Source organism: Delphinapterus leucas, chromosome 1 (genome assembly GCF_059928025.1).
Source record: "Delphinapterus leucas isolate spDelLeu-1000000601 "Yukka" chromosome 1, BTC_Dleu_Yukka2, whole genome shotgun sequence".
In the NCBI taxonomy this organism is placed as follows: domain Eukaryota; kingdom Metazoa; phylum Chordata; class Mammalia; order Artiodactyla; family Monodontidae; genus Delphinapterus; species Delphinapterus leucas.
In genome coordinates, this window is record NC_143129.1 from 77979414 (window position 1) to 78007297 (window position 27884).

At 36.9% G+C, this 27884-nt stretch overlaps 1 protein-coding gene across 5 annotated transcripts in view; it reads left to right on the top strand.

The window, feature by feature from the left end:
- Nucleotides 1–27884, top strand: part of ASH1L (ASH1 like histone lysine methyltransferase) — a 216842-nt gene that overhangs the window by 39112 nt on the left and 149846 nt on the right. For all 5 annotated transcript variants that reach the window (XM_089913940.1, XM_030759569.2, XM_030759568.2 and 2 more), the window contains one exon: nucleotides 22079–26642. In XM_089913940.1, coding sequence (XP_089770066.1) covers nucleotides 22079–26642 — 4564 coding nt within the window. The remainder of the gene's footprint in view (nucleotides 1–22078; nucleotides 26643–27884) is intronic.

The window sequence follows — 27884 nt, forward strand, 5'->3', positions numbered from 1 at the left end:
ACTTTCCTCTGATTGGTTGGTGATAAGGTAACAGGGTGATGTTCGGAAATCCCAGCCTTCTTTTTCCAGCCAGTCTGGGGTCTGTAATGCTTGTGGTCAGCATGTAGTCACCATCTTCCACCTGGGTGGGGCGTCTTAGTTTTTAAAGAACAACTCAGAGATATACACCAGATTGTTATCTGTATCCCTTCAGGAGGAACTAGGAATCCTGTGACCCTATTGCCCTAATCCCTGTGACCCTATTGCCCTAATCGTTAACTGCTTGAGCCTACTCTTTGGAACTCCTGGAAGCCTAGGAGACTTTTTTTCCCCTACAAACAAGAAACAGGGACACGGAGGTGCTTTTGTACCCAGGAAGGCTCCACAGGGTCCTGCTTGGTTTCAGTACCCCCTTTTCTTTGGTACTCCTCAGTCCTCAGTCCTGAGGGGAACAGGGGTGGGACAAGAAAGGGAATAAAGTTTTGGATAGAGAGATAAACTCAGATAGTCATAAACTCAGTATGAACTTGGTTGTAGGGAGACTTTGTCTCCAGATGAGCCCACGTGAAACTGCTTTATTCTTACTGCTATCTGGTTTATGTTTACCCAGTGCCTTTTTTTTTTCAACCAGTTTTCTTTGTGTTTAGGCTCCTTAGCTCTTATCAGTGAATTTGAGACTTGCTAAATAGAAGATGGTCACATTCTTTTTACCTGTAACTTTTGAGCTGAGTGCCATCTGTGAGTGTAGTCTTATACCAACTTATGAAAAGGTCCAGAGTACAAGTCTGCATTATCCCACTGGAATTCTGTTGTCTTACCTTCATACTGATTGTTTGCTTTGGAAGCTGCTTGAGCTAGAATTATTTTGTAGTAGAGAAGAAGAGAACGGTTGGCATAGAGCCCAGCTTCTCCAGGACAGAGGCTATTATGCAAATTCTCCCAGATCTTCACATTTCAATAAAGCCTTCTTTTCTCCCTTTAACACACACAAAACAGACTGCTAATGGGGCAGCCACGATCTGCCCTAAGCCTTGGAGACAAAACGAGGAAGGTGCCACTCTTTTCCCAAAATACCATCAATTGTAGAAGCATACGCTTCCATAAATGGAGGGGAAGAGTAGATCTCTTCTATTGCACTGTATGGCTTCTGTTATCAAGGTACCAGGAAGATTAAAACTACCATAATTAGTTTCATCAGGTTCAGCCTCAATTCTTGCTTTCATTTTGTAGTAGAAACTTCTCTAATCAGTGCTGCTTCTGGCTGATTGAGCAGTTCACTTTCTTTTAAAGTGTAGCATGTTAGGGATATGTGCTTGAGTCTCTATTATGGTTTGTTTTAATGGTGTACATAATGAGGTATGGTAAATGTGAATGTTTCTCATTTCATTGTTGATCTTGCTAATGGAAAAAGTCATTATTGAAACAAATTGATAGAAGGCATAACTTCCTTAGTACCAGAGAATTAAGCCTAAGTATCATCACGTTGACTCACTAATTCACATGCTGCTTTTTATGGTTGTCTGTTCATATCTTTATTTCATTTTATTGACTGTAAATCATTCCAGAGATGCTCACATATAGACTGCTCCATACGTGCACATTGCTAATAAATTCTGAGGTACAGCTGCAGAGAAATGAATGAAGAGTTTTGGGGAGACATCAGAATTAAAGGCCCTATATGATGAGATAACAAACTTTTATGAAACTTCATGAGTAGGAACAAAAGGTTGAACACATGATGAAAGAGACGTTTCTTCCTGCCTGACCTCACTTTGTGAGTCTAAACCACTGAAAACATTGTTCTAAATTGCCCCTCTTTCCCAATTAGTGGATAGGGATTTGGGGGGAGAAATCCTGAGAGAAAGAGTATAGATTAATTTAGATATGTGCTGTGGTGGTGATTTTACACTTTAGGAATAAACGAGGTGTAAAGAAGAATCAAAAGACTTTGTTTCCTCTGCTGTTGATACCTGGGACAGATTGGCATCTAAATGTTCCTTAAATTATATTCAGTAACAAGAAGAGCTACTCCATATTATTATTACTATGCTTTTACTATAATATTTTCTGAAGGAATTAAACTTCCTGTAGTAATATGTTTTGGTTGACTCTTGATTGTAATAGGGGCGATATAGTAAGAATGAGCTTGATTTTGGGCTTCAGTCCAGAATATAGAGTTCAAGTGCAGCACCTGATTAATGGCTTTGTAATTTAAGAAAAGCCCATAGTGGTCTGCTTTTGAAAAGAAAAATTTTGTGATTTTATATTAAAATACTTGACTTAATTATCTATATATTAAATTTTCTTTAATAATTTATTTTGGGACTCCTCCCCCAACCCCCATTCTCAGATGTTTTGGTTCTCTCTTTGATTGTATGTCACAAACTTAACCTTTGCACATTTCTTTTCTTTCTTTTTTTTTTTTTTTTTTTTTTTTGCGGTACACGGGCCTCTCACTGTTGTGGCCTCTCCCGTTGCGGAGCACAGGCTCCAGACGCACAGGCTCAGTGGCCATGGCTCACAGGCCTAGGCGCTCCGCGGCATGTGGGATCTTCCCGGACCAGGGCACGAACCCGTGTCCCCTGCATCGGCAGGCGGACTCTCAACCACTGCACCACCAGGGAAGCCCTTCTTTGCACATTTCTTGAAGATGTTTTCTGAATATTTTCATAAGTAGACTTAAGATTCTTGCCTTACTTATAGCTCTAATTTTTAACATAGTTCTGTAAGTCATTTATGTTCCATACAATCACTTGGGAAAAATTTGTCCATAAGCATTTTTCTTTACAGTTTTTAGTGCTTGTCCTAGAGTTTGCAGTATACATTTACAACTAATCTAAGTCCACTTTAAAATAACCCTGTATTGCTTCACAGATACCTTATAATAATAAAATAACACAAACTCCTCCCTTTCATTCCTTGTCTCTTGTATCATTACTGTCATTCATTTCAGTTATACACAAGGATATACGTACACATCATACATTATTGAATATGTTGTTGCTATTATTATTTTAAATACACTGTTTTCTGTTAGATCAATTAAGAATAAGAAAAGTAGGGAATTCCCTGGTGGTCTAGTCTAGTGGTTAGGACTCTGTGCTTCTACTGCAGGGGGCATGGGTTCAGTCCCTGGTGGGGGAACTAAGATCCCACATGCCACGCGGTGCAGCCAAAAAAAAAGAGAGAATAAGAAAAAGAAAAGTTTTTATTTTACCTTCACTTTTTCTTCTCCAGTGGTCTTTTTTTCTTTATGTAGATCCAAGTTTCTGACCTATGTCATTTTCCTTCTCTCTAAAGAACTTCTTTTTTTTTTTTTTTTTTTTTTTTTTTAATTTTATTTAATTTTGGCTGCACTGGGTCTCCGTTGAGATACGCGGGCTTCTCACTGAGGTGGCTTCTCTTGCTGCGGTACGCGGGCTTCAGTAGTTGTGGCATACGAGCTCAGTAGTTGTGGCTCGCAGGCTTAGTTGCTCCTTGGCATGTGGGATCTTCCCAGACCAGGGTTCGAACCCGTGTCCCCTGCATTGCAAGGCGGATTCTTAACCACTGCGCCACCAGAGAAGCCCTAAAGAACTTCTTTTAATACCTTGCAAGACAAGTCTACTGGCAACAAATGCCCTCAATTTTTGTTTGTTAGACAAAGTCTTTGTTTCTTCTTCACTTGTAAAGGATAATTTCACAGGTTACAGAATTCTAGGTTATTTTTCTTCTTCCAACACTTTAAATATTTCACTCCACTCTTCTTGCTTGCATGGTTTCCGAGGAGAAGTTGGATGTAATTCTTAGTTTTGCTCATTTGTAGCTAAGAAGACAGTCTTTAGTCCTATGATTAGGTCTCAATCTTTTGGTTAGCCTGTACCTCTAGACTGTAAACTTCACAGATACTTCTCGGTGCCCCCTCCCCTCTTAGGTAGGACAGGATAGCTAGAGTGGGCTAGAGTTGGATCATTTCCTCCCCCAGATCAGTTAGGCTTTGTTAAATCCCAGCAGGTTAGGCTCTGGTTAATAGTTTCTCCTGAGGGCAGACCTTGTTAGGAACCAAATGGTGTGGCATATTTCAAAGTGGTTCATTTTCCCCTCCCACAGCGGGAATTAAGAGGGGACTTTTCTCATCTTGTGAACCCCTTAGAGATCCAGGAGATAAAACTCATAAAACTGTGGGAGAATCACAATAACTGAGTCCTCCTGGAGTTTTCAACTCTCAAACTTGTGTACATTGAGCAGTTCGTCAGAGTTCAGGTTTCCCTACCCTAGCGCTCACTCATTCCACCAGGGTCTCAGCTCATGGGTTTCTGCTCTGGTAAATGATAATTCTCTGTCAGTCACTGCAGTTTTGGGGGCAGTAGTTTGCTCTGTGACCTCACTTCTATTATGGATATAAATGGTTGATTTTTAAGTTTGTTTAACTTTTCACTTGTTGTTAGGACAGAATGGTAACCTCCAAGCTTCTCCATAAACCTGTAATCAACAAACATTGCAAATAGAATTGTATATAATTGGTTTACAAGAGGACGAAATTGTGAATTTCCATCTACATCTCAGCTTTCATTGTATGCAGACTAGTTTCAAAATCTTCCATGTAATAATAGAATGATAGGAGGAACTTTCCGGCACATATCATGTAAAAATGAATATATAAGGCACATCACTGTTTTAGTGGGTTCCAGTAAACAAACTACTTTGAATAAGTTTTCCTGTGTTGATATTGTTATCTATAGAGTGTAACTTTAAAGCTTTCCTGTGTTCAGGTGCTCTTTTTTAACATGTAATAAGGCTATCCCTTTCTGTTTCATTAATTTAAGTACATGACAAGTTAACTTCAGAATCTCTTAGTATAGCAAGAATGATGAAAATAGCCTACTGTATTTCTGTTTACAGACTAATTCTGTAACTGAAATTCTATGCTATAATTCTCTAAACACACAACTTGAGGACGTGAGCAAAACATCCTATTCTTAATTCCCAAATCATAAGTTAGGAGCTCATAAACTTCACTGTGATTGTTCTGATATCAATATCAAATAATAATTTAAATTATTTTTCCTTTTTTTTTAACTGATTTTCCTATTCTATACAAATTTTTTTTTCAGTCAGATTCATTCTGTTGTTATGGCATGTGACTTGCAGATATCTTTCAGCAAACAATCAAAACAGAATTTTAATTTTATCATCCCTTGCTGTCAAGCATGCATGTCTGATGTATGAGATACAGAAGTAGCATATTTAATTATATCATTAACATTTTGTTCACAGCAGAGTGAGATATTAGGAACAAGTTTTTCAATAAAATGTTTTCTCAAAAGAACTTTGCAACTTGAGCAAATCTCAAAATTTTTTTGTCATCAACTACAGAGAATGATTGGCGGTTTGTAGAAACACTTCAAAAAGCTTATTCAAATTTTACGCCTCATGAATCATCTCCATAAAGACATTTTAAGGCATTTAATTTTTTTGTATGGAGTGAGAATAACCCTTGTTTAAGATGTTTTGTTCTTCTTTAACATTTTCTTCTTTTTTATACTATTTCTTACTATGTCTAGATTAAAGTTGAATTATAGTGGATAAAGATGATTTATTTTGGAGTTTCTCTTGTGAAATTTTGAGCCAAATTGACGTTTTGCTTTTATTTAATTTTCCCACAATGTGAATAATTCCCAAATAGTAATTTTCTTGAAAGGCTCAAGGATTGCTGAGAGTAAAATACTTCACTTAAAGGTTAATACGTTTAATGTTATTTAGCTTAGTGTACTAAAATTTTAGGAAGATTAGAATTATGATATAGAGGACTCCCCTGGTGGTCCAAGGGTAAAGATTCTGCCTTCCAATGCAGGGGATGCGGGTTCGATCCCTGGGCGGGGAACTAAGATCGCACATGCCATGGAGCAACTAAGTCCTTGCACCACAACTGCTGAGCTCACGCACCTCAATGAAAGATCCCACGTGCCTCAATAAAAAGATCCCACGTGCTGCAACTAAGACCTGACGCAGATAAAATAATAAATAAATCATAAAAATTATGATATAAATGCAGTTCTTATTATTCTGTCTTATATGATTATTTAAATTTTATTAGCATTTATTTACTTATTTAATTATTTATTTTTGTCTGCGTTGGGTATTCGTTGCTGAATGTGAGCTTTCTCCAGTTGCGGCAAGTGGAGGCTACTCTTCATTGTGGTGAGTGGGCTTCTCACTGTGGTGGCTTCTCTTGTTGCAGAGTTCGGGCTCTAGGTGCGTGGGCTTCAGTAGTTGTGGTTTGCAGGCTCTAGAGCGCAGGCTTAGTAGTTGTGGCACACGGGCTTAGTTGCTCCACGGCAGCATTTATTTACTTAATCTTAAAATAATGTTTATACACATCTAGATAACACACTCTTAATATTTATATTGCCAGTCAGTTTCCTCGTTTATTTAAGTATGTGATAGTTTTTATTTTAGACCATGAAATTAACAGCTTTTATAATCATAAGTATTTCAGTACTAGTTATAGTTTTACAGTAACACCTATACCTCAACTTCTTTATTAAATGTTACCACATGATAACCATAAGGAAATTCTTCACTCCATGTTTCAAATAGAATGCTCACCTGTATTTGAAAGTGAAAATTCAAATAATACCATAAATCTGAGTGGCATGCCTTGTTTGTATTACTAACAATGTTAAACTAATTATAATTGGCAGTAATCTATTCTATCATGTTGATTATTCACAAGTTTTGTGATGCCAGAAATAACATGGAAATAAGCATTTACTTATTTTATTTTTCTGGCCACGCAGCGTGGCCCTTGGCAGTGATAGCATGGAGTTCTAACCACTGGACTGCCAGCGAATTCCCAGGAATAAGTATTTGGTGGTTTGGCTTTCCTGAGACTGAAGTCAAACTTGGTAAAAAATCTGCCTTCAAGTATTAATTAATAATATCTTTTATTTATTTATTTTTTGAGATATTGGAGGGTTTTTTTGTTGTTATTTTTTTAAAAAATACATCTCAGTCTTTTCCTTTATATATTTCTTGTTACCTTTCTCCCGGAAAAATTACCCCTACCTAGAGAAGGTCTAAAAATTTACCTCCAATTTATTCTAAGCCTATTCAAGGTGGGCAGTCGGAACTAGGATTCTTCAGGGTCTGTACCCTCAGTGAGCCACCTCTTAAGAAGAGCTCACAATTCAAAATGAAAAAACAAAGTTATCGAGGGACTTCCCTGATGGCGCAGTGGTTAAGAATCTGCCTGCCCATGCAGGGGACACAGGTTCCAGCCCTGGTCTGGGAAGATCCCACATGCTGCAGAGCAACTAAGCCTGTGTGCCATAACTACTGAGCCTGCACTCTAGAGCCCGCAAGCCACAACTACTGAGCCTGCGTACCACAACTGCTGAAGCCCATGCACCCAGAGCCGAGCCCATGCTCCGCAACAAGAGAAGTCACTGCAATGGAAAGCCTGCAAACTGCAACGAAGAGTAGCCCCCACTCCCTGCAACCAGAGAGAAGGCTGCGCATAGCAACAAAGACCCAACACAGCCACACACACACAAAAAAAATGTCCAGGCAGATTTTCAAAAAGAAGCCAATGAAATATGTATTCTAGATGTGAAAACTATTTTCTTGATGAAAAATGCATTCATTGACATTGACATTAAAAACAGTGAATAATTAGTTTAAGCATCCAGTTTAGACACAGCTGTGGAGAGAATAGTGAACTAGAAAATAGCATTGAGAAAATTACCTAGAATGTAGCTGATCCAGAGATGTCAAATATAATAGGAAGAATAAAGAGACGATAAAGGATGGTAATAGGAAGTCCAGTATGTTCTAATGGAGTCCTGAAGAATAATTGAGGAGATGTAATATTTGCCAGGTAATTTTCCAGAATTGATTATTTATGAAGGACAAGTTCTGAAAAGGATTAATAAAGCTATATGTACACTGAGACACATCTTAGTGAGTCTGTAGAGTATCAAAGACAAAAAATCCAAAAAAAAATGAGAATTAAAGGAATGACAGTTAAGCCAATATTAGGCCTTTAAACATTGATTAAAGGAAAGTAGGAAATCAATTATATCTTCAAATACTGAGAGGAAATAACTGCCAATTCATAATAGCGCTTCCTCAACATGTTTTAGCAGGATAGATTGCAGATTTAGTAAGATACTGTTTCCAGATATTTTGCTGGGAATTATAAAAACATAAAGTCACCTTCATGAAAATGATGAAGGGTAAAACAACAATACAAGAGCTTAGGAAACAGGAGAGACCTCTAAAGGCACCCAAGGACACAAATAGAGGGAAAAAAATCAATTATATAAAAGTAAAAGCAGCACATGTGAAAACAGTGAGAAAGAAGGAACAAAATGGAAATGACCAAAGTTCAAAAGGATGGGAGAAGTGTGATATGTATGGGAAAAAAAAGAAAATACAACATATGCATAATTGATATCTTTAAAGAAGAAGGCAGAAATATTGATTTAGATCAGTCTTAAAGCCATAATGTAAGGGCATTTTTCACAAATAACAGAAAATTCATGTAAACAATTATTATTAGACTTTATCAGTAAAGCTAAGAATCTCTTTGTGAGCCAGATCAAAGGATGAAATTACTTCGTAAGGATAAAATTCAAGATGTTCTCAAACATCAAAATCCAGAACCAAAGAACAGTGGAGCAAAATCCATAATGTCCTCAAATTGGACGGTTCATCTATACCAAAATGATAGTGACAAACATTTTTGAACACTTGAAATCAGGGAATGTTTTTCTCATTCTTCAAGAAACTCTAGAAAACAACCTTTAATCTTTTTATTAGCCACAGAGGAATGGAAAGGCTAAACAAAGGGACTGCTGTTGGTTTGTAAATTAATATACAATGTGGAAATGAGAGAGAAAATGAAGTCATTTAAGTATGTACTGATTTCTTTATTATAGTAGGAGTCAGTGTCATTTGAAGTTGATAAAACTGATACAGTAAAAAACTGATACAGTAAAAAGAATATGTCTAATTGGATAGTGAGGCAGTAACAGGAAGAATATGGTAATTTAATCACTGCTAATAGTAGAGTCAGCAAATATTGAAGGCTAAGTATATTATGTTAGTCTTTTGAACTTCTCTAGAACAGAAATATACATGTTCCAGATTTTTTAATGCAACAAAAAAACAAGCACATTCCACCTAGTTAAAAAAAAATGTTCAGGCTGTGAAAGGTCAGAGTAACAAAATATGGTATAACTGATTCACTTTGCTATACAGCAGAAACTAACACAACATTGTAAATCAACTATACTGCAATAAAAGTTTTTTAAATAACAAAATACGATAGTGTACTATTAGTCTACTAGGGTTGTCCTAACAAAATATCACAGACCAGGTAGTTAAAAACAGGAAACAGAACTCACAGTTCTGGAGTCTGGGAGTCCAAGATCGATTTGCCATCAGCATTGGTTTCTGATGAGGGTTCTCTTCCTGGCTTAGCGACAGCCACTTTCTCACTGTTTCCTCCCATGGCCAAGTGTAACAAAAGAGATACCTGAGCGTTCTCGCTCTTCTTATAAGGACACCATTTTTATTGGAGTAGGGCCCCACTTTTATGACCTCATTTAACCTTAAGTAAAGGCCTCCTTAAAGGCCCTCTCTCCAAATACAGTCACATGGGCATTAGGGCTTCTACATTTGAATTTGGGGTTATGCAGTTCAGTCCATAACAGATGGACACTCACAAAAACTGAACATACATACAGTAAGCTACCACAAGAAGTAAAAATAATATTTTCTGATCACAATGCAGAAAAACTAGAAAGTAATAAAAAACAGATATTAAAAACTTTATGGTGGGGCTTCCCTGGTGGCGCAGTGGTTGAGAGTCCGCCTGCCGATGCAGGGGACACGGGTTCGTGCCCCGGTCCGGGAAGATCCCACATGCCGCGGAGCGGCTGTGCCCGTGAGCCATGGCCGCTGAGCCTGCACGTCCGGAGCCTGTTGCTCCGCAACGGGAGAGGCCACAACAGTGAGAGGCCCGCGTACCGAAAAAGAAAAAAAAAAAAAACAACTTTATGGTGGGCTTCCCTGGTGGCGCAGAGGTTTAAAATCTGCCTGCCAATGCAGGGGCCACGGGTTCGAGCCCTGGTCCGGGAAGATCCCACATGCCGCGGAGCAACTAGGCCCGTGAGCCACAATTAGTGAGCCTGCGCGTCTGGAGCCTGTGCTCTGCAGCAAGAGAGGCCGCGATAGTGAGAGGCCCACGCACCGCGATGAAGAGTGGCCCCCACTTGCCGCAACTAGAGAAAGCCCTCGCACAGAAACGAAGACCCAACACAGCCATAAATAAATTTAAAAAATTAAAAAAAAAAAAACAAAAAACTTTATGGTCTGGAAATTACCAGATCTCAGAATTTGTAGAAAATAAACAAAATAACTTTTGATTTTCATGGTAAGCTGTATTTAAAGGGAAGATACCTTTAAATATTAATTATATTAATTAAAAGGAAAATAATAAAAATAAATGGAATAAATCATTCAACTCAGTAGTTACCAAGAGAACAAAATAATCCTAAGAAAAGAAGACTGTTTGAGAAACATGAAGGCAGAAGTGAACTAGAAAACAAAGGCGGTAACTCTCCAAATAGTGGTTCCTTTGGGGGGAAATGAAACATATTTAGCAAGCCTAACCTGGAAATAAAGAAAAATGAGGGAAAACAATATATAAAATAAGTAGTGCTAAAGGGCAAATAATTCCAGATACAGTGGAAGTTAAAAGGAAACTATAAGAAATTTGTCTGCTTTTAATTTTATGCAAATAAATGTGAAAAGTGAAAATGATTTTTAAAAAAGGATAATTTACTAAATCTGAGTTCAGAAATCAGAAAATTTTAACTGACCAATCACCATAAATATAATGGAGAAGTCCCTCAAAAAGCTACTACTGTTGTCAAAAAATGCTGGTCTTAGATGGCTTTAGTTTAATTCTGTAAAACTTCAGGGAAAGATAATTTCAAAATGATTTAAATGTTTCAGAGCATACGAAAGGAAGAAAAATGAGTATAAAATTAATCCTAAAAACTTACAAAGATAGCACAAAAAGGGAAACTACAAAATAATCTTGCTTAAGCAAAAATTCAGGTTCTTCTGAATACAGGTAAGGTTCACTTTAGCTTACTTTTAAATACATATACAAGGAGGACTACTCACAGTCCCTTTTATATTTGTTGAATTAATTGAAGGTATATTACTCTGTTATTTAATTATATCACTGCTTAAGAATATACATCGATAATTTTTAGTGATAAAAACTTATCTTTTATAGTAAACAGTCTGTATAGTTCTATAATGACTTCATTTTAGTCTCAAGGTTACAAATAATTCCTTGGAACTTTAAATCTTTAAATGTCAGAGCAAAGTCTTTTGCCTGTCTTACCAAAAAGGCTTAATTAAGCATATCTCAATTTGGGAAGATACAGAATAGATTTGCTTTACACTTTATAGAAACAAGTTCATAAATATTCACTTATCTTTACTGAATGTTGTGATATCTCTGTGCTTGTCTTCTTAAGGCATTCCGTGTCATTAACAACTGATAGCTAAGGCTGACAATCTCTGACTTCAGTTATACTTTCCTGAGTTAAAGAATATGGGCTTAAAATTTTCTTTTCCTCATATGTAGGCATTATGATGCAAAATGCTAAGTAAACTACCCGCATACAATTTCAGCAGCACATTAAAAGAGCTATGCATTATAAAGGGACAACACAAGCAATCCTTTTGGAATTGGGTAAAGGGTATACTGGACCTCTGTTTCATATAATTACATGTGAATCTACAATAGAGCTATATACCATTATGAACTGTGTTTTTTCCCCAGGAATCCAAAGGAGTACAATACTAGGAACTATGTTACTATAATTAATTATACTAATAGTTAAAAAATAAAATAGGTATTTCCTTAATGTGTTAAATAGAAATATGTAAAAATATATAATGTATGTAAAAATATAAATGTATATATGTACACATATATATGTATACACATATGTATAATGCTTAATGAGGGGACACCAGGGCATTCTCATTAGACTGTCGATGAAGAGAATACCCTTTTTCATCACTGGTATTTAATAATGTTAATGAGATACTAGTTAATAAAATTAGGAAATAGGAATTAGAAGGATAAAAATAGAAAAGGTAAAACTACTGTTACTTGCAAGTGATGTTATATACCTTGAAATCGCAAGAGAATCAGTCAAAAAAAATAAGAGAATTCAGTGAGGTAATTGACTAATAGAGAAATAAATGAGAAATCAGTAGCCTTCATACAAATAAACAGAAGTTAGAAGAAGAGATTCCATTAGGAAAGAGATGAAATATCTAGGAATAAACTTAACTATCAGGGTTTAATATTTAAAGGAAGAAAGCTTCAAAACACTAGTGAATTTTGAACAAATAGAAAAGCTTAAAATGTTGAATAAAAAAATCATAAAGGTGTCCGTTGTCCCAAAATTTAATTGCACTTTTTTTATTGTGGTAAAATATACATAACGTCAGATTTACCTTTTTTACATGTACAGTTCTGTGAGCACTAAGTACATTCACACACCATCCATCTCCAGAACTTTTTCAGTCTTCCCCAACTGAAATTCTGTTAATTCCTGTTAAATAGTGACTCCCTATTCCCCCCATCCCATAGCCCCTGGTAACAGCCGTTTTACTTCCTGACTCTTTGAATTTGACTTAATACTCTAGGTATCTCATACAAGTGGTATCATACAGTATTTGAATTTTTGTGACTGTCTTATTTCATTGAGCATAATGTCCTTGAGGTTCATCCTTGTTGTAGCATGTGTCAAAATTTCCTTTCTAAAGTTGAATAATAATCCATTGTACATATATATACCACATGTTATCATTCATCTGTCAGTGGAGTTGCTTCCACCTTTTGGCTGTTTGTGAGTAATGCTGCTGTGAGCATCAGTGTACAAATATCTGTTCAAGTCCCTCCTTTCACTTCTTCAGGGTGTTTGCAAATTTAACAATCAAAATTAAAGTAATACATACTTTTTGGCACCAGGTGCGTTGCTTAGAAAATTTATATGGAAAAATAAGCAAGAGTAGTCAAGACACTTCTGAAAAGAACAGTAACATATAGGAATAAGACTTACCAGATAATTAAAGTTAAAATGGTTAGAACACTGTGGTATTGGTGCATGGATAGAGAGAAAATTAATGACCCAGAATGGAGTATCTATCAATAGAACCAAGTATGTACGAGAATTTAGTACATGAGAAGTGTATTTTGTATCAGAGGATGAATGATGAAATGATTTCATGTATATACATACACACATATGTATTAAACTTAAAGGCTGTATGGCTTTTCATTTCTTTTTCACTGCTATATTTCATTTGAGAATAAAAAGATGCCATTATTTTCCACATTAAAAAAAAAGAAACTACTTTGATTCTACTTTATCTTCTAGCTCTGCCTCCTTATTTCTGTTTCCTTGCTGTTCTTTAGATTTCTCTCTGCCCATTCTCTTTTAAACCCATTCCAATCATGTTATTGTGGGATCTTAGTTCCCCGACCAGGGATTGAACCCAGGTCCCCAGCAGTGGAAGTGTGGAGTCCTAACCACTGGACCGCCAGGGAATTCCCACGTTTTTGCTCTTGTACTTTATAGAAACTGCCTTTGCATGGTTACCAGTGACCATCCCCATGCCACAATGCTAAATCCAACAAACAAATACGTGTTTTCATTTGTTTGATCTGTCAGCAGCAGTTGGCAGTCATCACTCTTGGAAATAACTTTTTTTACTTCATTTCCAAGGTACCACACGTTCACTCACTCTGCCTTTTCCCCCCTCCCTCTTGTTGCTGCCTTCTGGCCTCCTCAGTCTTTTGCTAGTTCTTCATCTTCTTGATCTTTTAATGTTGTAATGCCTCAATGTTAGTCTTTAATTCTCTACTCTTCTGTTTATATTCACCCTGTTGACTTAAAAAATATATATACAGAACGTGAGAGTTGTTTTATTTGGGGCAAAACAAGGACTGCAGCGTTTCAGATAACTGAGAAACTGCTGCTCCGAGGAGGTAAGGGGAGGAGCCAGGATGTATAGGAGTTTTGCAACAAAGAGCAGGTAATTGGGAACATCAAAAGATTATTGTTAAAACCAGATATCTCAAGTTAAGGAATTTAGCCCTTTTCTATATATGGGAAGATGCAAGAGTCTGGGCTCACTAAAATCATTCCTTTGATATGCACCTGAGCTATCTGGGGCCTGTATTTTCACATCCTCAGTTTCCTCAGGGCTCACCACAGGGAGTGGCTGCAGTCTGATGGCTGCTAGATGGCAGGTATTCTTTTCAGCCCTGAGTTTCGTCAGGGCTTACCAGCTCACGTTGGAGGGCTGCAGTCATTGGTGACTGTGACATCCTTTGTTTATTGATATGGCAGGAAATATTCCATTTGTAAATATTCCATTGATCAACCCTCACCTGGTTATGTGAACCAGGCTCAAGGTTTTAAATATCTATAAGCTGTTGTCTTTCAAATTTGAATCTTCCTGTTCAGACCTCTTTATTTGGATGTTTAGAACACATTTCAGTTTTAACATGTCCAAAACTGAACTCCTCATAGTCATTTTCAACTCTCCTCCAACTACAGTCTTTGTTACCTTTTCAGCACTTCCACTGTTTCTACCCTAGTCCAAGTCACTATCATCTCTTGTCTAGAAAACTGTAATAGATTGCTAACAAGACTCCATGCTATTACCCTTAAATCCTTATAGCTTTATGAAGAGAGCAGCTAGAGGGAGGGAATATTTGAAGATGTAAGTGAAATATCACTCTTCTGTTCAAAATCTTTTAGTGCTTTTCCATTTTATTCAGAGTAAAAGCTCAAGCCTTTATAATGGCCTAAAGGCCCTCCATGATAATAATAACTCTTTTTGGTCACATATTCTATTCTCCCTGAGTCAGTTGCTTAAGTCCTGCCACATTAGCATGCTTGATGTTCCTGTAGATAACTTTCTCACTTCATGTCTTTGCTCAGATGTTACCTGATCATTGAGGCCTAGTCCAGTCACCTAACTCAATTTTGCAAACTCTCTCACAGCACTCTCAATTTGTTTTTCTTTTTCCCATAGCAATTAACACCTTCCAACAAGTAATATTTTAAAAGTTTATTGTTTTTCTTTATTGTCTTTCCCACTAAAATGTAAGCTTTGTGAGAGTAGAGATTTTTGTCTTTATTGTTCTTTGTTTTATTTCCAACAGTGAGTGGGTACCCAGTAAATATTTGTTGAATGAAGAATTAGGTCACATACCTCCTCTACATAAAAGCTTCCAATGGCTTCCCCCTCTCTTGGATTAAAAAAAAAGTCTGTCCCCCTACCTTCTGCCTGACCACTCTTCCCTTGATTACTCTGGCAAACCTGGATTCCTTGAATTTATCAATATGAGGTAAGTTTCTGCCTCAGGGCCTTTGCTCCTGCTGTTTCCTCTTTTTAGTATCGTTCTTTTCTCAGGCAGCTACATAGACTCCTCCTTTGGGGTTCTGCACAAATGTAACCTCAATCAGGACTCTCCTGACAACGTGTTTTTTTATTTATTTTTTGGCTGCATTGGGTCTTTGTTGCTGTGCGTGGGCTTTCTCTAGTTGCGGTGAGCGGGGGCTACTCTTTGTTGCAGTGCGTGGGCTTGTCATTGCGGTGGCTTCTCTTGTTGCAGAACATGGGCTCTAGGCACACGGGCTTCAGTAGTTCTGGCTTGCGGGCTCTAGAGCGCAGGCTCAGTGGTTGTGGTGCACGGGCTCCGCGGCATGTGAGATCTTTCCGGACCAGGGGTCTAACCCATGTCTCCTACATTGGCCGATGGATTCTTAACCACTACGCCACCAGGGAAGGCCCCTGACAACATGTTTTAATATTGCAAATCCTTTCCAATCCTAGTCTTTCCTCTTCTTCTATACTCTCTGATTTTCTCCATAGCCTATTTCACCATCTGATATACTGAATATTTCATCTATCTTTTTATTGCCTCTACCCCTATCATGCATTAGAATAAAATCTCCGCAGTGAGGGAGATTTTTTTTTCCATTACTGTTATTCCTAGCACTTAAACAATGGTACTTAAAACTATTTGTTGAAAAAATGAATTCCTGACGAAGCAAGAATTCAAGATTATAAAGTAAATTAAATCAGTAGTGTTCTTGAATACCATCAGTTTAGAGTTAGAAAATGTAACAAAAAAATTATTCACAAAAGTAATAGTATTTATGAAATATTTAGAAATAAACTTGACAGTAAGTGTTTAGGATCTATATGGATAAAATTATAAATATCTAGTAACACCAAAAAGCTTGACTAAGCAGATAACATTTGCTTTGTTATTGTGGAGCTAAAGTTAATGTTGAGATATCGTTTTTTCCTGTTTTAATATATAAAGTTAATGCCATGTGGAGTTTTTCAAAACTTTATATGAACCTCAAGGTCATCTAGAAGTATACATATGCAAAAACAACCAGGGAGCCTTACAAAAATGTTCTAAAGTTAATGGTTATGGTTGCACAACTCTGTGAATGTACTAAAAACCATTGAACTTGTGCTCATAAAGAGTAAATTTTATGGTATGTGAATTATATCTCAATAATGTTATAAATAAAATAAGGAATTTCTATAGGCTTACAAAAAGGAAAAAATAGCCTTTTTAAGTATTAAAACATACTGTAAAGTGTCCACATATTATTAGTGGCTCAGGAATAAACATAAATGTAAGTGAAGCAAAATGGAGAGCTTAGACCCAAATATGAATAAAAATATGTGAGAAATGTATTTCAAATCAGTGAATGTGAAATGAGAAATGGAAAAACTCTTAGAACAACGGACAAAACCTTTTCAGGTAAAAGCTGCTTCTCTACCCACAGATTATGTTTTAAAAATTCAAAATAGATAAATAATTTAAAGTAAAAGTAAGAATGAGACCATAAAAACATTAGTTGAAAATGTGGTGAAGATTGTCATCTTTAGGAGGATGTGATCGTTCCAATTATGCTATGAAAACAACTATAAAACTAAAGAGATTATTTTATCTATTATAATGGTTAAGAGCTTTAGCTATGAAATCGGACTATGTTTAAAGCATACTTTCAATCACTTAATGGTTAAGTAACCTTGACCAGGTAATCTAGTATCTAAACTATTCCTATTTTTAAAAAAATAAATTTAATGAGGATAACTACATTAACCACATCATATGGTTGTTGTGAGGATCAAATGACAGAATATGTGTGGTACTTAGTACAGTTTTTCATATGTTTCTGAATACATTTAACTTCTTTTTAAGAAAAATAATAGGAAGTAGAAGGACAACCAGTAAATTGGGAGACAAATGTACGACATGAGAGAAATATTATTTCAGAAATATTAAGGGCTCTTCTAAATAAGAAATGATAAACTTCACAATTCAGAAAAAAGACATGGACCTCAAACAGCTATTACACTGCTGAAAAAATATACAAGGCCTGTAAAATCATGTGACAGGATGTCTTGTTCATAATACCAGGCAGTAAGTGAAATGTAAATAGAAATGCCCCAAAAGTGTATCTATAGGTTGTAAAATCTTAAACACTGACAGTGGGAATAAAAAATATTTTCTTCACATTTAGAATATTGACATTCACAAAAAGAAAACTCACATAGCATAATGAGAAAACATTACAAGCTGTATAAGAACACAGACCAACAGTAGGGAAAGAGTCAACAGATGAGCATAGACTTCACTACCAAAGAGCTGGAAATATTGAAACCATCTGAAAGATTTTGAAATGGTTAAAATGGGCAAAAAGATAACCATTTGATAAAAACAGGACAATAACAAGTGGATTTGAAAATGAAGCAAGTAGTAATTAATCCTAGAAATAATGGCGTTTGAAATGAAAACAATGAGTTTATTGGAACAGTAAATGAGAGAGCGTATTTTCTGACGATAACTATAACCAAATCACCCAATTGTCAAGGTTTGGGAACATTAAGATTGACCTGAATACTGTTAGTCTGATGTTTAATTTCAAAATCGTCAGAAGCAAGGTTGTCAGTTGTTACTGTTTCTGTTTTTAGGCAATATCATTGCCTAAAAATGCAGAATATCACAAGTCACAAGGTATTATCTTGGGTTACAGAAATGTAGTGTTTATAAACTCTGAATTTTTATAATAAACTTTTTTCCATTAAAAAAGTCTTTCTTGAGGCTTCCCTGGTGGCGCAGTGGTTGAGAATCTGCCTGCCAGTGCGGGGGACATGGGTTCGAGCCCTGGTCTGGGAGGATCCTACATGCCACGGAGCAACTAGGCCCATGAGCCACAACTACTGAGCCTGTGCGTCTGGAGCCTGTGCTCCGCAACAAGAGAGGCTGCGATAGTGAAAGGCCCAAGCACCGTGATGAAGAGTGGCCCCCGCTTGCCACAACTAGAGAAAGCCCTTGCACAGAAACGAAGACCCAACACAGCAAAAATAAATTAATTAATAAACTCCTACCCCCAACATCTTCAAAGAAAAAAGAAAACCACAGCTTTAAAAAAAGTCTTTCTTGATGCAGAGCTGTCCTACACGTGTAACTATTTATCATATATACCCTTTTTTTAAAGAACTTTATTTATTTATTTGGCTGCATCAGGTCTTAATTGTGGTGTGCAGGCTCTTCGTTGTGGCATGTGGGCTCCAGAGCAAGCAGGCTCAGTAGTTGCGGTGCACGCGCAGGCTCAGTATTTGTGGCGCATGGACTTAGTTGCGCCGCGGCATGTGGGATCTTAGTTCCCCAACCAGGGATCGAACCCACGTCCCCCACATTGGAAGGCAGATTCTTACCACTGGACCACCTGGGAAGTCCCTATTGTATATACCCTTTGATCAGGCAATTCCACTTTTAGAAGTTGATCTGAAGGAAATAATTGGACAAATAGGCAAACATTTATATAATTGGATGTTCATCATTATATTCCTTACAAGAAGAAATAGCCGAAAACTGGGACTTCCCTGGCTGTCCAGTCGTTAAGACTCCAGGCTTCCTCCACTGCAGGGGTCACAGGTTCAATCCCTGGTCAGAGAACTAGGATCCTGCATGCCTCACAGCGCTGTTTAAAAAGCAACCAGTATGAAGTTGATTTTATGAATTTTGAACTATTACGAAACCATTGAATTGATAGTCTGACTCAATTTATTTGTGTAAAAAGGTGTCTTCCTCGTATTGTTTAAGTGGGCTATGAAACTGCAAGCATTTTTGGCCCCATTTTTATGAAAGAATGTACATGTATTTGAGTATATGGTGAAGCATATGAAATGTAAAATTGTTTATTTATGGATGGTAGTGTTTATACCTTCCCTCTTTTCTAATGAGCATACTTTTATCTTTGTTTTCAAGTTGAAGAAAATTATATGCTTAAAATGATGTTTTGATACAATATCTTTTTCATTGACTAACATAATATACTCTTAAAAATGATACCTCTTACTACTGGTTGTCATTTTAAGAGGTTCTTAGAAAGGTAAGAGAATAATATTACCAGTACCAACTGTAGCTTTCAACATCTTATTAATATTATCTCATTCACTCAGTTTATTCAGTGTCAGGATTTGGACGAAAAAAAATCTTTGAAACCAAAATCAAATTATCTGTGCTTTTTTGTTTAATTTTTATTTTTTCCTTCTTTAATCATAGACCATTTACTGTGGGATACTAACTATTTTAGGATGCTTTTAATTAACCTGAGATATTCATTTCCATCAAAGGTGAAAAACCAGATTTCAGTACAGTCTTTTAAGCAGGTTAAGGGAGCTGGATGTTTCTACTTTTCTTTCACACAGAATTTTAAAAATAAACTTTTATTGAAGTATAACATAAATATAAATGTAACAACTCAGTGAATTTTCACAAACTCAACCACCCCATGTAGCCAGCATTCAGTTTAAGAAATGGAACATTACCAGCACCCACCAAGATCTTGTGCTCCTTTCTCATCATTGCCCCACACCAGGGGTAACCATTTTCCTGACTTTAAATATCATAATTAGTCGTGCCTCTTTGTGAACTTAATATAAATGGAGTTATATAGTACATACTTTTATTCTGTATCCTTTCACTTAGTCTTGTTTGTGAGCGTTATCTATGCTATGGTACATAGTCATAGTTTGTTCAGACAGATTTTTAAAGGTATGTTTTAAAATGGAAGTGTCACAATTTTCAGGTATAAATATATTTTAAAATACTTAATAAAGCCTTTAATTTTTAAGTTTTGAAAAGTAACTGTAAAAATACAAAATGGGAATATTGTTTCTTTAACAAGATGGGAAGAAAATGTGTTTCTTTAATTGCAAGCTTAATATATGTCAGTTGAATATGAGACTGTCAGAAAAGCCAGTTTCCTCTTGGGCAAAATTGTAAGGGTCCAGTCCAAAAGAAGAGATAGTCCCCTTAATTTTGAGTCAATCAAATATTGGTTGTATTGTGTTTCCTCCCTCATAAGTTACTATTTTCATTAATCTTCTGTTTATTCTTCTATTTTTAATATAACCAGATACGTATATATATTCATATACCTGTCTTCTTATACAGAAGATAGCATATTATAACCACTGTCCAAATTCTTGCTTTTTTTCATTTAATAATACATATTAAAGAGCATTTGATAGCAGTATATTGATATCTTCTCTTTTTTTTTTCCAGTTTTATGGCAGTCCATTGTACAGATATACTTTGATTTATTCAGCCAATCCCCTGTAGATAATCATTTAGACTGTTTTAGGGTTTTGCTATTAAAATGGTGGTACATTTTTAGGTTTTTGCAAACATTAGATTTTTTGCCAGTGTGTCTTGGGGTAGATCCCCTAAAAGTGGTCAAAGGAATAAATGCATGTGGTATTTTTCTAGTTATTGCCAATTTCTATTTTGTAGGGATTATACCATTTTACACACAAAACTTTTCCGTATATGCATGAATTTGGTTTTGGGTTTTCTATCCTGACCCATTGGATCTTTTGTCTTTTCATGTGCTATACTGTTTTAGTGATAGAGGCATTAAAAATTAATTTAATATTTGATAGTTATCCCCTTCTTTTTAGATTTTGCTAGGTATTCTTGCTTATATATTTTTCCCAATGAATGTTATAACTTTTCTTATTCCTGAGAGAATCTTGTTGGTATTTTTATTAGGATGACATTAAATTTATAAATTTGCTTCGGGGAAATTGTCAGCTTCATATCTTCCTATCCACAAACATAGTATGTCTTTACATTTGTTCAAGTCTTTCATTTGTATTTTATAGTTAAGAAAGACTCTTTATGTCAGTTATACCTCAATTTAAAAAACAAACAAACTGCTGAAACGTGAAGAAGAAAAAAATCTTTGTTATCTAAAAGTAAAACAGACTGTTGTGGGAAATGATAAATTCATTTGTAAAGTATATAATGAGGATTCATACATTAGATAGCAATTTATATTATGACTTAGAAGTTACTTTCAACTCTAAGATTTTATATAAAAACACATTCTAAAGAAAATATGAACATATTTTATTGTCTTTTCTATTCTTCTCACATGAAGAGAGAACTTGACTGCTCATTCAAGATTATAATTAAGAATGTGTTAAAGGAGTAAAAGTTGGTCAGGAATTGTCCTGCATTGGTTTGAAATCATTGAAATTAAATAAGGAGGTAGGCAAAGAACCATTATTTTAAACGAGGACCATGGGATATTGTAACTAACAATATCTTTTCAAAAACAGTACATTCGTATGCTAATGTATATTCAGTCCATGTAAGGAGAAAGTAGACTATTTGCCTTTTTAAAACAATGTCAAAAAATACCATAGGTATATTTCTAAATACTCAATAATATGTATGTTCATATGGTTGAAAGTCAACAAAGATTACATCTATATAGTCTGATATAGCAGTAGAGGAACTAACATACCGTGACAGTATAACATTAGTTAGTTTTTTTAAAAAAGCACTATTGCCTATCTTGTATCTGATTTGTCATCATTTAGTTTGTTTGATTGTAATGCTAAACTGAAATGGTATATAAGCTTTACTCTCTCTGAAACCCTTTTCTTGTTCAAATTTTAGGATCCTTCAAAGTTGTACAAGAAATCAGGTGATGTTGCAGCCATTGAATGCCAGTCTGAGGAGAGCATCCATCTTCATTCACAGGGAGAAAACAATCCTTTGTCTAAGAAGCTTTCTCCAGTACACTCAGAAATGACAGATTACATTAATGCAGCATCATCTACTCTTGTTGGTAGCCAGGATCCTGATTTAAAGGACAGGGCATTACTTAATGGAGGAACGAGTGTAACGGAAAAGTTGGCACAGCTCATTGCAACTTGTCCTCCCTCCAAGTCTTCCAAGACAAAACCTAAGAAGTTAGGAACTGGCACTACTGCGGGATTGGTTAACAAGGATTTGATCAGGAAAGCAGGTGTTGGCTCTGTAGCTGGAATAATACATAAGGACTTAATAAAAAAACCAACTATCAGCACAGCGGTTGGATTGGTAACTAAAGATCCTGGGAAAAAGCCAGTGTTTAATGCAACAGTAGGATTGGTCAATAAGGACTCTGTGAAAAAACTAGGAACTGGCACTACAGCGGTATTCATTAATAAAGACTTAGGCAAAAAGCCAGGGAATATCACTACAGTAGGACTGCTGAGCAAAGATTCAGGAAAGAAGCTAGGAATTGGTATTGTTCCAGGTTTAGTGAATAAGGAACCTGGAAAGAAGCTAGGACTTGGCACTGTGGTTGGACTAGTTAATAAAGACTTGGGAAAGAAATTGGGTTCTACTGTTGGCCTAGTGGCCAAGGACTGTGCGAAGAAGATTGTAGCAAATTCAACAATGGGATTAGTTAATAAGGACATTGGAAAGAAACTAGTGAGTTGTCCTATGGCAGGACTGGTCAGTAAAGATGCCATAAACCTTAAAGCGGAAGCACTGCTCCCCACTCAGGAACCACTTAAGGCTTCTTGTAGTACAAACATCAATAGTCATGAAAGTCAGGAACTTTCTGAATCCCTGAAAGACAGTGCCACCAGCAAAACTTTTGAGAAGAATGTTATACGGCAGAGTAAAGAAAGCATATTGGAAAAGTTCTCAGTTCGAAAGGAAATCATTAATTTGGAGAAAGAAATGTTTAATGAAGGAACATGCATTCAGCAAGACAGTTTCTCATCCAGTGAAAGGGGGTCTTATGAAACCTCAAAGCATGAAAAGCAACCTCCCGTATATTGCACTTCTCCGGACTTTCAAATGGGAGTTGCTTCTGATGCATCTACAGCAAAATCCCCTTTTAGTGCAGTAGGAGAAAGCAATCTCCCTTCCCCATCACCTACTGTATCTGTTAATCCTTTAACCAGAAGTCCCCCTGAAACGTCTTCACAGATGGCTCCTAATCCGTTACTTTTAAGTCCTACCACAGAACTAATGGAAGAAATTTCTGAATCTGTCGGAAAGAACCAATTTACTTCTGAAAGTACCCACTTGAACATTGGTCATAGGTCTGTGGGTCATAGCACGAATATTGAATGCAAAGGGATTGATAAAGAGGTAAATGATTCCAAAACTGCACATATAGATATTCCAAGAATAAGCTCTTCTCTGGGAAAAAAGCCAAGTTTGACTTCTGATTCCAGTATTCATACAATTACGCCTTCAGTTGTTAACTTCACTAGTTTATTTAGTAACAAGCCCTTTCTAAAACTTGGTGCAGTAACTGCATCCGACAAACACTGCCAAGTTACTGAAAGCCTAAGCACTACTTTGCAGTCCAAACCATTAAAAAAAAGGAAAGGAAGAAAACCTCGGTGGACTAAAGTGGTGGCAAGAAGCACATGCCGGTCTTCAAAAGGGCTAGAATTAGAAAGATCAGAGCTTTTTAAAAATGTTTCTTGTAGTTCACTATCAAATAGTAATTCCGAGCCAGCCAAGTTTATGAAAAACATTGGACCATCTTCATTTGTAGATCATGACTTCCTTAAACGCCGATTACCAAAGTTGAGCAAATCTACAACTCCATCTCTTGCTCTCTTAACTGATAGTGAAAAACCATCTCATAAGTCTTTTGCTACTCACAAACTATCCTCCAGTATGTGTGTGTCTAGTGATCTTTTGTCTGATATTTATAAACCCAAAAGAGGAAGGCCTAAATCTAAGGAGATGCCTCAACTGGAAGGTCCACCTAAAAGGACTTTAAAAATTCCTGCCTCTAAAGTTTTTTCTTTGCAGTCTAAGGAAGAACAAGAACCCCCAATTTTACAGCCAGAAATTGAAATTCCTTCCTTCAAACAAAGTCTGTCTGTGTCTCCTTTTCCAAAAAAGAGAGGCAGACCTAAGAGGCAAATGAGGTCACCAGTCAAGATGAAGCCACCTGTACTATCGGTGGCTCCATTTGTTGCCACTGAAAGTCCAAGCAAGCTTGAGTCTGAAAGTGACAACCATAGAAGTAGCAGTGATTTCTTTGAGAGTGAGGATCAACTTCAGGATCCAGATGATCTAGATGACAGTCACAGGCCAACTGTCTGTAGTATGAGTGACCTTGAGATGGAACCAGATAAAAAAATTACGAAGAGAAACAATGGACAGTTAATGAAAACAATTATCCGCAAAATAAATAAAATGAAGACTTTAAAGAGAAAGAAACTTTTGAATCAGATTCTTTCAAGCTCTGTAGAATCAAGTAATAAAGGGAAAGTGCAATCCAAACTCCATAATACAGTGTCAAGTCTTGCCGCCACATTTGGCTCTAAATTGGGCCAACAGATAAATGTCAGCAAGAAAGGAACCATTTATATAGGAAAGAGGAGGGGTCGAAAACCAAAAACTGTCTTAAATGGCATTCTTTCTGGTAGCCCTACCAGCCTTGCTGTTCTTGAACAAACAGCTCAGCAGGCAGCTGGGTCAGCATTAGGACAGATTCTTCCACCTTTACTGCCTTCATCTGCTAGTAGTTCTGAGATTCTTCCATCACCTATTTGCTCTCAGTCTTCTGGGACTAGTGGAGGTCAGAGCCCTGTAAGTAGTGATGCAGGCTTTGTTGAACCCAGTTCAGTGCCATATTTGCATTTACACTCCAGACAGGGCAGTATGATTCAGACTCTTGCAATGAAGAAGGCCTCAAAGGGGAGGAGGCGGTTATCTCCTCCTACTTTGTTGCCAAATTCTCCTTCTCACTTGAGTGAACTCACATCTCTGAAAGAAGCTACTCCTTCTCCTATTAGTGAGTCTCATAGTGATGAGACCATTCCTAGTGATAGCGGAATTGGAACAGATAATAACAGCACATCAGACAGGGCAGAGAAATTTTGTGGGCAAAAAAAGAGGAGGCATTCTTTTGAGCATGTTTCTCTGATTCCCCCTGAAACCTCTACAGTCCTAAGCAGTCTTAAAGAAAAACATAAACATAAATGTAAGCGCAGGAATCATGATTACCTCAGCTACGACAAGATGAAAAGGCAAAAACGAAAACGGAAAAAGAAATATCCCCAACTCCGAAATAGACAGGATCCAGACTTTATTGCAGATCTGGAGGAATTAATAAGTCGCCTAAGTGAAATTCGAATCACTCATCGAAGTCATCATTTTATCCCCCGAGACCTTTTGCCAACTATTTTTCGAATCAACTTTAATAGTTTCTATACGCATCCTTCTTTCCCCTTAGACCCTTTGCACTACATTCGAAAACCTGACTTAAAAAAGAAGAGAGGGAGACCCCCTAAGATGAGGGAGGCAATGGCTGAAATGCCTTTTATGCACAGCCTTAGTTTTCCTCTTTCTAGTACTGGATTCTATCCTTCTTATGGCATGCCTTACTCTCCCTCACCCCTTACAGCTGCTCCCATAGGATTAGGTTACTATGGAAGATATCCCCCAACTCTTTATCCACCTCCTCCATCTCCATCTTTCACCACTCCACTTCCACCTCCTTCCTATATGCATGCTGGTCATTTACTTCTCAATCCCACCAAATACCATAAGAAAAAGCATAAGCTACTTCGACAGGAAGCCTTTCTTACAACCAGCAGGACTCCCCTTCTTTCTATGAGTACCTACCCTAGCGTCCCTCCCGAGATGGCCTATGGTTGGATGGTCGAGCACAAACACAGGCACCGTCACAAACACAGAGAACACCGTTCTTCTGAGCAGCCACAGGTTTCCATGGACACTGGCTCTTCCAGATCTGTCCTAGAATCTTTGAAGCGCTATCGATTTGGAAAGGATACTGTTGGAGAGCGCTATAAACATAAGGAAAAGCACCGGTGTCATATGTCCTGCCCTCATCTCTCTCCTTCAAAAAGCTTAATAAACAGAGAAGAGCAGTGGGTCCACCGAGAGCCTTCAGAATCTAGTCCATTGGCCTTGGGATTGCAGACACCTTTACAGATTGACTGTTCAGAAAGTTCTCCAAGTTTATCCCTTGGGGGATTCACTCCCAACTCTGATCTGGCCAGCAGTGATGAACATACAAACCTTTTCACAAGTGCAATAGGGAGCTGCAGAGTTTCAAACCCTAACTCCAGTGGCCGAAAGAAACTAACTGACAGCCCTGGACTGTTTTCTGCACAGGACACTTCATTAAATCGGCCTCACAGAAAGGAGCCGCTGCCTTCCAGCGAAAGGGCAGTACAGACCTTGACAGGTAAGAGGGTTATTTTGTTGCCTGTTGTTTGTGTTAGAGAAATGGTGTATTTTGCCTACTGGTTGCCTGATATGTGTACATGAACTTTTAATAGCTCTAGTGTTGTTGTTTTTATAAATGTATTTTGAAATGTTATCTTCCAAGTTTTTATTTTCAGTAGATGTGAGAAGTAAGATAAGGCATGTCTTTGCATTAATTTTGAATTTTGAGAAGAGATATCATTATCAAAACAAACAAAAAATAATACTCAACTTTTTGGAAATCAGGAAAAATGATTTTCTTATGCAAAAAGGCTATTACACAGTTTCTTTAGTGAGAAATGGCTCATAGATATCTGGGTGTTTTTTTTTAATTTTATTGAAGTATAGTTGATTTAGTGTTGTGGATACCTGTTAATACCTATGCAGGATTTTTAATATATACTGATCCAGTTTATAAGTGTTTCTATGTTACAGGAAGAATATGTTGTTAACTCTGTGTGTCTCATAATAAAAATCTAAACAGTCAAAACTATCAACTTGTGGGAATTCCCTGGCGGTCCAGTGGTTAGGACTCTACGCCTTCACTGCTGCAGGCCTGGGTTCAATCCCTGGTTGGGAAACTAAGATCCCACAAGCCATGTGGTGCAGCCAAAAACAAACAAAATTATCAACTTTGTAAAATTTAACTCAATATTTAGTGGGACTTCATTTTTCAGAGTACCTTTAGGTATCTTCATAAAAGCTGCTTAGGTTTAATAAAATGACATAAAGCAAATTTAGGTAATGCGTTTGTAATGTCTAGAAAGTGTCTTTTAAGAATTGAAAAGAAGATATGGGGCTTCCCTGGTGGCACAGTGGTTGAGAGTCCGCCTGCCGATGCAGGGGACACGGGTTCGTGCCCCGGTCTGGGAAGATCCTACATGCCGTGGAGCAGCTAGGCCCGTGAGCCATGGCCGCTGAGCCTGCGCGTCCAGAGCCTGTGCTCCGCAACGGGAGAGGCCATACCAGAGAGAGGCCCGCGTACCGCAAAAAAAAAAAAAAAAAAAAAAAGAATTGAAAAGAAGATAGAAAACAAGAAAAAGGAAGCATTGCCTATTCATGTATAAGATATCGCTAAGTCAGAAGTTCTTTATCAGAGATCTCAACCCTACGGGTTTGTAAATTAACTCTAGAAAGTCCATAAAATCTCTGATGTTGTAAGTAAAATTATGTGTATGTATGCTTGTGTGTATTTTTAGGAGAAAATGCATATATTTTTTCA